The sequence below is a fragment of the Saccostrea echinata genome, unplaced genomic scaffold (assembly GCF_033153115.1).
Source record: "Saccostrea echinata isolate AGI-Se365-2 ecotype Australia unplaced genomic scaffold, CSIRO_AGI_Sech_v1 ptg000029l, whole genome shotgun sequence".
NCBI lineage: Eukaryota > Metazoa > Mollusca > Bivalvia > Ostreida > Ostreidae > Saccostrea > Saccostrea echinata.
The window spans coordinates 6,888,714-6,903,349 of NW_026889778.1; the positions used below are offsets into that span (position 1 = coordinate 6,888,714).

A 14,636-nucleotide genomic window follows, 5' to 3' on the forward strand; every position below is an offset into this window, starting at 1 on the left:
AACTTAATAATTAATTAAAATAAATATTTGATGATTTTTAAAAAGATGTATCATTATGAATGAAAAGAAATTAAAAATGTGTATTCAGAATTTCCTCGACGTTCGCTGTTAGTCAATATTGACGCTATGCAAGCGCGTCGTATAAAAAAGGGGAAAATAATATACAAAAGACGTATAAAACATAAAAAAAAGCTGCAAATGATAGTAAGTAACAGATTTATACTTACGAAAAAGGATCCAAAGCACTTCGAGGCGTCTTTTCTGGTTCTCCAGGTCGACCGGAAACCAGGCAACTTATTGCCAGACAAACATGAGTCATTTGTAGACCATGAATTTTCGAAATTTTAAATACTGAACTCACGAATGAATGAAGGGTAAGAAAATATAGGAAATGATTAAACTAAATGGGATATTAATTAAAACTATTCATATATAGCGGATTTTGATTAATATTACACATTTTCTCTGGGCGACTTAATAGATATATATATTCCTATGAAAATATATGCCGGGTTATAAATAATTTAATTATTTCTCGCTATGCGAATAAAAAATGCAGAAATTATAATTGCATTGAAAAAAATAATTACGAAAGAGTCTTATTTCAGGACATCAGTCATCTTACCACAAAGTACACTGCCTTAATGATCAGTTAAAATATTAGGGAGACCGGAAAAAGTCTGCTTAATCCATCGGGGTCCCAGACCGATATATAAATGCTTAACTGGGTTCCCTAACCAAGAAGTCCGGATTATATATATATATATATATATATATATATATATATATGGAAAGGATTTTGAATCGCTTAAAACACTGGATTGCTATGGCAGTTTTGATTTTATATGCTTAAAATCCTTTAATCCGTTTAATTGTCAATAGACACAAGGCTTGACGTGTGTCTGTTGACAATTAAAAATTTAAGTATATTGATTCCATATATCCAAGTGAACTCGAGAAAAAAGACACAACATGCCACATCTATTTCGTATTTGGATGCTATACTGATTATAGTCGACAAAGGCAAACTAACGACTAAACTGTGTGACAAACAAGACAACTTCAGCTTTTCCTTCGTCAACATCCCTTATTTATATAGTAATATCCCACTATTGCCTGTAAATGGTGTTTACATCTCCCAATTTATTCGATACTTGCAAATACAGCTTGCTCCGGGTACGATCAATTTTTAAACTGAGGCAGGCTACTGACAGATAAGTTGATGTTACAGGTATTTAAACAACCTCGTTTATAGTTGGCATTTCGTAAATAAGATTTGGTCATAAATTCCACTTCTTTCGTAATAAGCTCTAAAGTTTGAATGATTGTGTCTTGGTATAAATTTAAGTTAAAAAAAATATACAAAGCCAATTCTGTAGATCACTGGTTGTCCATGGACCTAGAAATCACTATTTGTAATCATAACAAAGACAGCACCTTTAGTCCTCATTCACAAACAACCTGTACAAGTAAAAAACCAGGGCCCTGTTTTACAAAAGAAGTTACGACTAAGACCAAAAACTTTAGTTCATTGTAAAATTTTGCAAAATTAATGATTCTGTTCAAATTTGCTAGCGTAAAAATATCTTTCAACATTCCTTTTAAAAAGATTAAAACCATTTTAAATTTAGTGTAAATTAGAAAGTTATGAGCAGAATTAAATTTTGATCTTAGTCGTAAGTTCTTTTGTAAAACGGGCGCCAGAGTTTTTAACAGATTGATCATCAGATTAGACCTCCATCAGTCCTTATTGTATGTCAAACTGTTAGCTTTGCCATGTGGCACTAAAGGAGACCAAGATATCTAACAGCACAATAACACAAATCACCTGTCAACAGGGGGCAGAAACTCTGATCCAGTTGTGGATTATGGCTTTGACAAGAGTTATGCTCTCAAGTTTAAACTCTGTGCTCAACTGAAATTATAAGTCTGTTGCTTCCTCTTTTACTTATTTTTAAACCAATACAAGCATGAAACATTGGAAACACAAATTAAAATGTCATTCAAATTTAATGTCTCAAAAGAATTTATAAGTAGTCTCTGAAAGTCAATACATATAAATAAAGTTCAATATACAATCATTATTAAAGATATTTCTAGTGACAACTGCAAAAAGCAATTCCACAAAGAAATGCAGAAAATTTTATCACAGTGAGCATAACTTCATCAAAATAATTATATAATTTTTTTTTTTTTTAAACTAAATAACAAATGGACGGAAAGGTCTATTAAGTGCTACAAATTTCAAAATTAACAACCATAAAATTGATGCAAATGTCAAATAATTCATGTAAACCAAGAAGTTGATATTACATGTATTTACTAACTACCGTACATAAGATCAAAACTTTCAAAACTACATGTATATGTAGTTTAATCAGTAGTTTTCTTGAAAATAAACCATAAATTAAAATTAAGAATCTTATCTATCTTTGCAATTATTTTAAAATTCAACATGTAAATTAAAATAATATAAATTTTCATCTCATTACACAGTCCATGACACAATTATAAATTTTCCTAAGCACAATACAAACTATCAAAAAACAAACACTGTCTAGTTCCTACTGCTGGGTCAATAGTTTAACAAGCCAGGTAGCCATATCTGATCCACGGAGAATAAAACCGAATCCTGGATCAAACAGACCCTCCAGATTCCTGATGTTCTGTCGGCTCACCTCAAATGGAATCTACAATCGACACAAACCTTCATTTATGGATATTGTATGTAATATAGAATCAAAGCCTTATCCACTGAATCATGAGATTAAGAAAAAAGTATACACATCAGGGTACATATAATATATAAATATCAATAACTACTTTGTAATCCAGAAACTTTTAGTCCAACCATAGCTCCCAATTTAAAATTATACATATTAGATGTAGGCTTAAGAGGGCTGGGTGGTTGTGGCCATTTTCAGACTATATTGATCTCCTTTAGAAGAAAAGCTCCATATAAAGATATACAAAAATGATCACATTTTAAAACTAAAAGGTATGAAATTTTTGTTTGCCAAATGATAGCTGACAGCTAAAGATATCATATCTAAAAAATTAAGTTATATCTGATGGTAAATTTATTGACCCCCTAGCCTCCTTAAACTTCCTGCTAATTATCAAGTGTTAAAATGTTTACTAACAAAGTCATGACTTTCACAATTTTGTGTAAGGTATAAGACATTATACTTGTACGTGTGATTTAGAGGTAAGTGACTTACGTCTCCAGCAGTACTGGCTGTTTCTGCCTGGTCAGTCAGGACACCCAGTATGGTGGTCACATCATCAACACACTGCTTCAATAAACTCTACAGAGAGAAGATTGGAATATATAACAACTGTCTTAGTGTAAATTTTTAATTGATTACTGATAATAAAAAAAAAAGAAAGAGAAAAATACTTATTCAGTATGATACACAGAGTGTATTGCTTTACTTTGTAAAATCATTAAAATGATTTTGTATGCAAAGGAAGTTTCATTTAATTAGCTTTATCCTAAATTCTTAATGAATAATTTTCACTTGTTCTATTTTTTTTGAAGCTTGAAAGGCATTCAAAATTCAGAATTTTTTTCAATGCTTTTAAGTATAACTAAACTTCCTTTTTTAAAATTTAGTGAAAAAATTAAAAATTCTACAGAGTACTTCATACTTCCTGTATAGTCAAATTTTTATACCTCTAGCTGTTCATCTCTCTGAACTTTAGGGGACAGAGCTTTGATCCTCTGGGTCTTCTTGGCCTTGGCAGTGGGGGTAGGGGACGGAGTAATAGGATCCTTGGATTTCTTCTCTTTTTCCTGCAGTGAAATCTCTCCTCTCTGGGCAAGCAGTGCCAATCTGACAATGAAAAAACTAGCATTACTAAAAATGCATCAGAAGTAAAATGGAAAACATGTTTTAAGCAGCAGCTTTGTGCAATGCCGCCATGTTAAAGTGAAAAAATCTGTTGTTTTTTTCTCAACTAGATGAAATCCCGCGCAAGCGCGGGGAATTGAATTTATACCACTACCGACAGAAAAAAATCTATTAATATATATATTGTAGTTTCTACTGACAGCCTACAGGCTTATAGCAGGAAGAAATACTTTGTTCAAAATCCCGCATGAAGTAGAAGCTAGTACGTCTCCACCCCCCCACCCCCTAAAACTTAAATAACAAAATCATTAATTGACGTTTATTGTGAAACCTGTTATATACAATGTACTATGTTATGGATAATGTACTTCAAATGCTCTTATTTCATTTCCGTCACGAATAAAAGCAGTGAATATGCTCATTTTACTGAGAAATAGATTTTTTTTTTGTAAAAATTCACAGGTACTTGGGTCTTGGTTTATAAATATGTATGTACCTTATTGATATGTAAAAACTGTACCTTATGCCTCTTTTTTTTTTTTTTTTTTTACATATCAATAAGGTACATGTATACATATTTATAATCCAAGACCTAAAAGTACCTGTGTAAAAATTAGCTTTTATTTAACACCCTATGAATACACTGGCGGATTTAGAGGGAGGCCCAACCCCCCTCCCGTTTTGTGTCCAAAATATACATAAAATTTAATAAATCATTTTTTTGGGTGTGTCCGTGGGCCCCTACCCCAACCCCAAACTGGTTGCCCCCCTTTTTCAAGATTCCTGGATCCGCCACTGGAATAGGCCGAGTATTTGATACAAAAGACTGTATTCAGAAAAAAACTGAAATGTATAAATTAAAGCACAAAATTATACAACATAATTGTACTTGAATAATGCCTTATTCATTGATATTCTCTTTTCATGTAAGCAAGTTTATTACGAAGTACAAATTGTACTTCGGGTTCGTTGCCACGAATCCGGGATGTTTCGCGCCGATTCTGTTTCGCACTGAGATGGTTCGCGCCTAGATGATTCGCGCCGATTTAGGTGCGAAACATCTCACGATTTATTTTAAATATTCAATGACATTTTTATCCATTTTAAAAAATTGTTTATCAATTATAAGATATACATATATAGATGTTGTGTGTTCAAATGCATGACTTAATAATACATGTATGCACTGCCAAAGATTACGGATCGTGTTCATCAAATATTCCATGAAGATTTAATTGTAATTAGTTGTAGATCGAAAGGTGAGAATTTATTAATGGACGTGTTGGTAGTCAAACCAGCAATAATTACTTAATTAGATGGCGGTATTATAATTAGCATGGTGTTAAAATAATACATAATTATACATACTATTATACTATGTATACTTCAAACACAGACATAAATAATTATGTCTCTGCTACAAATATAATCTTCTTGAATTAAAAAAAATGTTTCAAAAAATATCAAAATTTACACCATATAACATGTTTAAAATCTTAAATTTTGTTAAACGAACTTCAGTAGGCTAGCACATATTTGTACAACAATGTGGGGAGAACCATCTCAGCGCGAAACGGAATTGGTGCGAAACATCGCAGCGCGAACCATGCTTAGGTGCGAAACATCCCGTTACCGTTGCCACGATGCTTTCAGTGAGGAATATATACAAATTTTACATATACGTAATAGTCTTTCGATATATAAATATATTCACAACTTACAGTGTTATCAATGATTTACCATTATTTCAATGACCATTCACACAAAAGCTATTTTTTTTTCTTTTTAACATCGGGCTCGATGCTATATGATGTTCTAGAAGCTTCCGTCAATATTACGATCGGTGAATGACGAAAATAACTTGCACATTTCCCTTTTTAATCAGTTATCACAACTTATTTCTTTTATATCATTTAAATCAAGTTTTGATTGAATAATTCAGTAATGACGTTCAAGGAAATAAATAAACGATTGCTTGTTGTCAGTTTCATTAAAAATTGACAGTAACTTTGATCCGCCAACCGGAAACGCCACCGTACTCATGTTTTTGCTATTTCATGGCTGTTTATAGAAAATAAAAGTAGACTTTTAATTTAATGTACGATACTAACAATGCAAGTGAAATCTAAATATAGTTTACGGACATCATCTTGTATCGTGTGTATTCTTAGAGGAGTAAGTAAGAACTCTGGTGCACCCGTTTCGGAGTTTATTTGCAAAATTTATTAATTTATAAGTATAGATAGATCTTAATGTGATGGCTGCTCTACTAGGTGTTTTCAAAGGTCTTCTAAACTGGAATCTTTCTTAAAACAAAGTATATACATTCTTTTAATTGTCCATTAATTATTACGCTGAAAAGTTATTTTTATGCTAAAAAGTTAAAAAAAAATAAGCATATTTTTTTCCATTACTATTTTTATTTGTCATATGTCAGTGTTGAACCATACCTGTCATGAAGGTCATTCAGCTGGGACAAGGTCACCCACTGGACACCTGGTTGGTTGACCTTCTTGTTGGACATGGCAAATAGTAGGAGGATTCTGGAGTCTGGACCCACAGCTTCAGGTCTCTGGGGATCATTCTCTTCCAATGAGGGCTGATAAAACTGTTAAAACAGACCAACCAAATAAATACACACAATGTCAAAATTCTATTCTTAGGAGGCTGACAAAACTAATTTTTAAAAATTTTTCTTCTGAATTTATTCTCTATGTGGAGAGGATGTAAAAATGAATCTAAATCCCCTATTTACTGGTATAACTCTTGTACCATTTTTTAGTTCTTTTATTCTAGGTGACACCAATAGGTACCTATTTTAATGCAGTACACTGACCTGTACAGCCGCCTCAGTCTCAGTGGGGGTGGTGACAGCTTTGTCCGGGGGTTGGTACTGGTTAAGATTAGAGCCTGGAGGGGGTGGGGCCTTCCCAGTGACTCCTTGTCCAGCAGTCTGGACATTCTCCTCTTGGTCTGTAGGCACAGTCAAGTTCTGGATGTAGGACTTGTACAAAACATTGGCATCCAACCTTCAACATGATTAAAGTTTATAACATCACATCACCTATTACTTATTCTCATATTAATCTTGATAACCACTTTAGTACACTTCATTGCAAAACTTGAAACAAATTCTCAAATTTTACCTATATGTGCTATCAAGTATACTACATGTATAATAATGAAATAAACCATCATGACAAAAAATGCCTTGATCATAATTCAAGCATTGGAGTTAGTGCTTTTAAGATCACAGACATGCACATTCATTAATGAAAACGTTTATTTATACAGTTTTGCAGTTGATTCACAGTAACTGTTGTTTACCAAATTTATCCTCACCTGACAGCAGCTACAGTGGGCAGACTGAGATTTGCGGGGGGATACACAGCACAACATTTTTCACTGTACACCTGTAGATTTGAGGACAGGTAGGTATGAAGCTTAGCAGATCGCCGGGACCAGATACCACCAAACAACATAGAACGCACCACATCATGGTTCATGGTTGTGTCACACTGGGCGTGACTTATGAACCCAAGGTCAAAGTCTGGTCCAAGGTCACCTGGGTCGCTATCATCTTGTGGGGAATTGTCAGATTTGACACTGGAGGCAGAGATTGTGGAGGTACTACAAAGTCTCTGTAATACTGTCTGGTAACCTAGCAAACAAAAATTACATTCCATTCAGAAACTCTGTCTCTTAGCAGAGTGGCAAGCTGCATTACAAAAAATGTATTGCCTATATCTTAAAAAAATATCCTACACGAATAGGAAAAGATGTGACAGTATGTGCATTTTTGTTCAAATATTTTTGAAATAAATCCTTCACATCATCTTTCCTATTTTACTTAGGTTACAGATAAAAGTAATCCATTCAAGTATGGAAGTTCCCTCACTGGATATACTCTAAAAGTCTTTCTCTGTATTAAGCTCATTAAGATTAGGATACCTAAGAAGTGAATCCATCCGAGGTCTTTAGCTCCATCTTTTGCTCGGTTCACTTGTTCTTCATAAGTCTCCACCTTCTTCACTTCCTGTGCCTCGATCAAGGGAGCCAACTCCTCCTCTATTTCATCTGCAATTATAGAAAAACAACAGGATTCAATTTGATTTTCATAAAAAAATATCTATTGCAATTATGATATTCCTCTTTAAAACAAAGAAAAGATATTTGTAATTATCTTGAAATACTGTGTTGAACTCTATGACAATTAAAAATTATTTAAGGTGTAAATTCATGATAAAGATTGACTTTTCAGATTTCAGTGAGAGAGATCTCACTATTATGAAGTACAAAGAGTAAATCTAAAGATTTGACAAACTGGAGAGAAAATTATAAAGTATATTGCAGCTCTACAAAGAAATAATGAGCTGAGTAAAGATGGAATTTCATATTTTTATCCAATTCATGACCCCCCCCCCCCAATAAAAGTATAGAACCCTTCAGTCTTACTTTTATACACTTTCTTCTTCTCTCCTAACACATAAGCACTGACAAGATCCAAAGCTACAAAGTCTGGGATGTTCTCCTGAGCAGCTTCCGGGAGTTTTTGTGACGTAACGCTAACATCCCCGATCAGTAACATACGAGCTCTCTGAGCCTCTGCCACCACTGCGGCACACCTGATGGCCAGCCATGCCGCACGGCGCTCCTTCTCTTGGTCACCCACTTCATCACTCTTACTGGACTTTGTCCTGCTGCTCAGACGATCCTTTTTACTCTATTAACAAAATCAGTCAGTAGCCATCTTATAATGATACAGATCATTACAGTAGCTTAAACATATTAAGTATATGTTAAATATAATATAATACTGAGGGGAAAAAAGGCTGAAAAAAAAGACTAACTAAAGTTGTATTACAAGTCTTTGAGAATTTTTTAGTCAGTATTCACTGGAGCAATAATTACATTTTCCACATAACAAGTTGATCAAATTGATTTTAAGGGGTTAAAGCAGTAAAAATTCAGAGAAATCCTATGTCCTGACAGATACAATTTCAACAGACAACCAGTACTTCTGATTGCTTTCTTGTTACTGGTATACAGATATTGAGCAGAAATGATCACACATCTTGAGTAGAGTCCTAACTATTCAGTTTAAAAGATTTTCCCTGCACCAAATAGCAGTTCTACTTCTTGAGAGTTTAGGCTAGAGATTTTCTGAGAATTGTTAATAAGAGGAGGTAAATGCTAGAGATCCAGAAGTTCACACATTATCTTGTTTTATTCTTTCTGATACATGTATAAATATCCATTTTCAAAGTACTGATACCAGAGTTTAACTGTTTTTGATACATGTATAAATGCATTAAAATTTTCACTCCGTACAACTTGAAATCATACCACACATAATACTTGTTATTTACTTTCACATGTAGAGTTTTCCTTCATGCACAACACAAGTCATGCAATGATGTAATGAAAAGAAAATTTTGATTGCTTTAGTTTTATTTTTTTAAAAATGAAATATGAAATAAAATGAAACTGAATCTGATGTTTTAACAAAGAGAAGTAAATGAAAATTGAAATAAAATGAAAAAAAAAAATATGATGAATTTTAAAATTTTGCATGCACTCATTTTTGCATGAAAATATATAAAAGAAATAAATCTTTCTTGTTTTTTTTTTTTTTTTTTTTTTTTTTTTTTTTTTTTTTTTTTCTAAATGAAATTATGGACACAGAACTGAAATAAACAATTAATTTTTGTAAAAACTTTAAACAATTAAAGACAATTTTTTCTCTACAAGCCCAGAAAACAAAATGTTAACGAAGTCCGTTAATTATAAGCTCCTGACAAAAATCTAAAGCATTTATTTGACTGCTTTACCATCTCTGGTGTAGACACAGGGGACCCCTGTAATGTCAATTAATCTGTCTGAAATCTTTATCACACTGTCTTGTGATACAAAAAAAAAAAAAAAAAAAAAAAAAAAAAAAAAAAAATGGAAATCTAATTAATGCCTATGTCAAATACATGGGATCTATCTGCACGTATCTTTTTTTCTCCACTTTCTTTCAAACTTCTTTCTTTGAACTTCCTCGGTATATTTATTATGTCATCATATTCATTCAAATATTATGTGAAAAAATAATGAAAATTTTATTAAATTCTACAATCTAATCATAATATTTATCGTTATATAGAACTTTTTTCTCAATGAAAGTTATAGAAATCAACTAAAAGAATAAATTTGAAATTTACATTATGATAGTTGCTTTTTCCTAAGAAATACTGGTAAATGAAAAATTTCTATATTTCTATGAAGTATAACGTATATGGAGGTGGCAAAAAACCATAGGTCCTAATGATTGACAGAAGCCACACCCCTGACTCTGCCCCTTACCTTCCATGACTTGGTCTTCCTTGAGCTGTCAGTTTTGGCACTGGTAGGTTCCAGTGGATCCTGAGACTCAGTCACGAATTCCAGGCCATTATTGTCTTTTAAGGAAATCAAACCAGGCTCCGGGATCATGAAACTGTCTTAAATTTAAGTCAGACTTTTGACTTAAATTTAAGATTTAGACTTAGCTAAGATCGCTTACTTAAGTGGATCACAAAACGATCTTAGCAAAAACTTAGTTAAGATTTGTCTTAGTTAAAAAACCCTTTATTGTCATAGTAACCCACGCGGTGTTTAGAGCGTATACGGTAAATGTGGAACTCTCCAATGTTTTGGAGATACAATTTTCGTCTGCTTACATTAGTTACGCAATGGATGCAGAAACTCCCAAAAAACGATCAAGAAAAAGTAACTGGGACCCCAGGGACGAGATTACATTAGTGGAGGAGGTACAGAAGAGGGAGAAGGTACTCTTCAGAAAATTAGACGGGTCAGGGAGGACTTCTGTTGATAAGACAAAGGCCTGGAAAGAGGTCACTGACCTAGTCAATGCGTAAGTGTTGACATATCACATTTTCCCCAAATCATTATACATTGCCACAAAATAAAACTTTGATGAAAACTAATTGAAAAGAAAACCAATGATGTCTTAAAAATCTACTAGACTGTGGCAGTTTCAACGGTGTTCATACTATCAGTAATGCAGCTATATACTGATATATACATGTAGGCCAAGCTGTTATACGACAGCACAACCACTAACGAACTTAAAAACTCGGACTGTGCATTACAACAGCTGATTTTAAGCAGATAACTCATGCATATACAAGATACAATAGTCTCAAGATTTTAAAATACTGTATGCAATTTAGTAGAAAAGCAAAATACACAAAAGGGGAAACCCGAAAGCTATAAATAGATATTGCAAAGCATGTATGTATTCTTTATTATGGAAAATAAAATATTAAAAATTAACCACAATGTAAGAAACATTAAATTTCTATATATATAGTTTGTTAAATAGATTCATTTTTTTTCATAGTGGAAGTACATTTAGTTCATGCAGAGATGTGAATGAAATAAAGAAGAAATACCAGAACATCAAACAGAAAGGTATGATGCTCTTCTGATAATCTATAAATACATAAAAAAAATATTAGATGTACTTTGTTAAGATATTTAGGTTTATGAGTAATAATTAAAATAAAATATTGATTATATAACAGTGCATGCCCAAGGGATTTTAAGATTAAACAAATTTTCTTATCCCCCACACCAAAAAAAAAAAAAGAAAAAGAAAAAGAATATATTATAATAAAATAAAAATAATAAATAAACAAATTAAAGAAAATAAAAGCATGGGAATTTTTCAATATTTCTTTCAATTTAATGTCTGATAAGGAAATTCTAATTGTGTAAAATGTTAACATAGAATCTTAAAAATGTTTCCCAGAAACTTTAAATTAACAAAACCTCATATATTTCTAAAACATTACAAAAAAAATTTATTGAACTGAAAGTTGTACATTTTCCCATTTTTCATCAAAGTATGTGTCTTGGTCAAACATAATGTTGTTTATCTAAATAGATATCACTTCTTTAGTGATAGAGGCAACCTATTTAAGCAAATTAAGATACATGTATTTGAATTTTGGAAGGAAAAATTTTGTTTGTGTTATTTATCTTCAACGCTGTATTAATAAATGATGTCAATACTATAAATTTTAAAAATGGGATCAACATTTATTTTCACTACAAATTGTCTTGAATTTAAAACTTTGAAAATTGTCGTCATGCGCAAAATCCCCCATGGGAATTTTCAAAAGTTGGCATGTATGGATTGTCACCATTTAATTTAATATCTCTATTGTAGCAAAAGAAAAGAGAAGTGTGATTTTGAACCCTAAGACTGGGGGAGGGAAAAAACCATCATCTCCGAATGTTAGTGAACAGTTGTTGTTGGACAACTTGGAAGGCAGACCAAGTCTATGTGGCCTTCCGACTGGAATAGACACTGCAGCTGGTAATGAATAATAATAATAAATGAATAAGCTTTTAATGCACAATAACATTAATGATTAATTTCATTTAGTGTATGGTGAACTATTAAAGTATTAAAAAAAAGATGAATTTTACAGGGATAATTTTTGTTGATAGAGTCATCAATAAAAAAAAAATATGAATGAAAAAAAATCAGATCAATCAATTATCAAAAATCTGAGATATGAATTTGAATGTATATTCAAAAAATTATGTAAAAATATTTATGCCCCACTGCAGGGGCATTATGACACAACAAGTTAAATTAAAAAAAAAAATCATTCTTGCAGAATCAGTTGTGGATTTCTTGGATGACAACCATGCCTTGCATGAATTTGATTTGACTAGTGAGACCACTCAGCTTGAGCATTTGTTACCACAAACACAGCCTCTGCCCTCCACATCTACCACTTCATCAACAGAGCTTCATTTGAAAGTTACACCAGAAATGCTTCTTCAAGAAGAACTAATCAACATCAAAGAAAGAAGAAAGCTTATAAAAGAACAACAACAGCTTGTCCATCTTCAGAAACAGCATGTAATGTTAAAAATTAAACAGAAAGATCCCTTTTTCAATTTCGAACACCTTATGAATGAAATGTAAATTTTTTTGAATACGTACTAACAAATACACTGGTTTTTGCATGTGCGATGTGCCTGACATCACAACAGATGTATCAACATCCATGTATTACAAAGCTGCAATGCATGCCTTTAGCTATTTGTATTACTGTAATGGGAGCAGTAATGCTTGGGTGTTGATACATTTGTTGTGACGTATAACATCATAGTTAATTCTTATGAGCTTTTCTGATCACAATTTGTCTGGCGTCAGTCTGTCTATATCTGTCTGTAAACTTTTAACTTTTATTTTGCCTTCTTCTTTCCTGTCCTCTGGCTGATAATTAAGTGTCTCTGTGGTCAAATTAAATTTATTAAGTATGTAAAATGTATTCTTTACACATTGATAACATCCATCCAATTATTCTCATACTGTATGTGTATTTCCAAACATTATGACATCATTATGATATTTTGTATCTACGTACATGCTATAATTGGTTTCTCATAAGTATGTGCATTTGCTATAATAATTCACTGAATGTTTTATTCTTCTTTGTAGAATTTAGGATCTATGACTTTGCATTATTAAATTTGTTTAACACATTAATAGCAATCAATATATTGATAAAATTTTTGACAAGTGGCATTGTATTACTGTACTACTGTTATAACAACTGCAGTATAATCACTAGTACTGGTAAAAAAAGGGTTTTCTTGTGGATATGTATAAAAGAGTATCTTCTGCATCAATAATGATCATGTCATTATTCTAGTTGTAGTTTTTGTTACAAAATTTATCAATACCTAATGTATTTTAACTCTACACTGCTTGCACGCTGTATCAATTTCATAATTCAGTGTGATTGTAAGAATAAAAGTATACCATAGAATCAGACCTCATTAGTATGCAGTTTATAGAGGTTCCTAATTTATGAATGATAGTGACTGTATACTTGCATACATTTAAACTTTTCATGGCATTTTTCAAATATTTATGCCTTACCACCTGCAGTAAAAATTTCTAAAAAGTTAAAAGTAGAGAACTGCATGTATCTTTAGTTCTTTACCATTCATCTTTATTATATGCATTTCTTCTCTCTCTGATGTTGCAATACTATAAATACTATATTTGTACTTTTTTGGATTTACAGACAAATTGTATACATACTAAATCCATCATTTACTGCTTTGAAATATTGGTAATTCTTGTTGTTGATTCAGTCCACTCTTTTTGTTCAAATTACATTTTAGTATCTATGATGTATATGTTTTTGTTTTTCTTGACAATTTTCTTTAAAATTTGCTTCTATCAAATGGAAAGAAAAACTGAGTCTTATACAATAAGCCATATGTTATATCAATTCAGCTTTTGATTCAAGTATCAAAGTTTAAAAAAAGCAATAAGACATATTCAGTGTTTTCTAAAATCCTTCATTGAGCATTGATATCACTGACAATCAACTAACATGATATATGTATAATAAAATTCACAATTTTCCAGTTTGTTTTTTTCAATTTAACAGATGTTGTACATGTTTATAAATACAGTATAATTAATTCCCATCATTTTCTGTTCTTTGAAATTGTTAAATCTTTAGTGGTATATTTTCTAAAAGTTGTTATTTTAAGAAAAAATATACAAGTTATTATCACTGAGTACAATTCCATATACTGTACATATGTCAGAAACAAATAGGAATATTGAATAAGCTTTAATTTGCTATTAATTGTTATCATTTATCTTGTAATTTTTTTATTTGAACATCTTTCATATAATTATTATTGTTTTGTTTGGATGACAATTTAACTTTAAAAAATGCCCATACACATTGA

General features: G+C 31.7%; 2 protein-coding genes across 2 annotated transcripts; one reads left to right on the top strand and one right to left on the bottom strand.

The window, feature by feature from the left end:
• Positions 1-2,432: 2,432 nt before the first annotated feature.
• LOC133194899 (cilia- and flagella-associated protein 54-like) lies at positions 2,433-10,331 on the bottom strand. The gene is made up of 10 exons (XM_061330800.1): positions 10,203-10,331; positions 9,686-9,712; positions 8,310-8,577; positions 7,806-7,931; positions 7,197-7,515; positions 6,691-6,883; positions 6,305-6,462; positions 3,677-3,836; positions 3,222-3,308; positions 2,433-2,690 (listed from the first exon to the last, which is right to left on the bottom strand). Exons 1-10 carry the CDS (start codon positions 10,329-10,331, stop codon positions 2,565-2,567), a joined length of 1,593 nt encoding a protein of 530 aa, XP_061186784.1. The 3' UTR covers positions 2,433-2,564.
• A 239-nt stretch (positions 10,332-10,570) lies between these two features.
• LOC133194900 (uncharacterized) lies at positions 10,571-12,891 on the top strand. The gene is made up of 4 exons (XM_061330801.1): positions 10,571-10,752; positions 11,242-11,312; positions 12,073-12,222; positions 12,530-12,891. Exons 1-4 carry the CDS (start codon positions 10,571-10,573, stop codon positions 12,841-12,843), a joined length of 717 nt encoding a protein of 238 aa, XP_061186785.1. The 3' UTR covers positions 12,844-12,891.
• Positions 12,892-14,636: the final 1,745 nt, after the last annotated feature.

Bases quoted from the DNA above. Each gene is read 5' to 3' on its own strand.
- LOC133194899 (XM_061330800.1), bottom strand. From the start codon at position 10,331: ATGATCCCGGAGCCTGGTTTGATTTCCTTAAAAGACAATAATGGCCTG. The intron at 6,463-6,690 runs GTCAGTGTACTG...CTGTTTTAACAG, and splicing joins AGACTGAGGCGGCTGTACAG to TTTTATCAGCCCTCATTGGA. The intron at 3,309-3,676 runs GTATAAAAATTT...TTCTCTCTGTAG, and splicing joins AGAGAGATGAACAGCTAGAG to AGTTTATTGAAGCAGTGTGT.
- LOC133194900 (XM_061330801.1), top strand. From the start codon at position 10,571: ATGGATGCAGAAACTCCCAAAAAACGATCAAGAAAAAGTAACTGGGAC. The intron at 10,753-11,241 runs GTAAGTGTTGAC...TTTTTTTCATAG, and splicing joins GTCACTGACCTAGTCAATGC to TGGAAGTACATTTAGTTCAT. The intron at 11,313-12,072 runs GTATGATGCTCT...TCTCTATTGTAG, and splicing joins CCAGAACATCAAACAGAAAG to CAAAAGAAAAGAGAAGTGTG.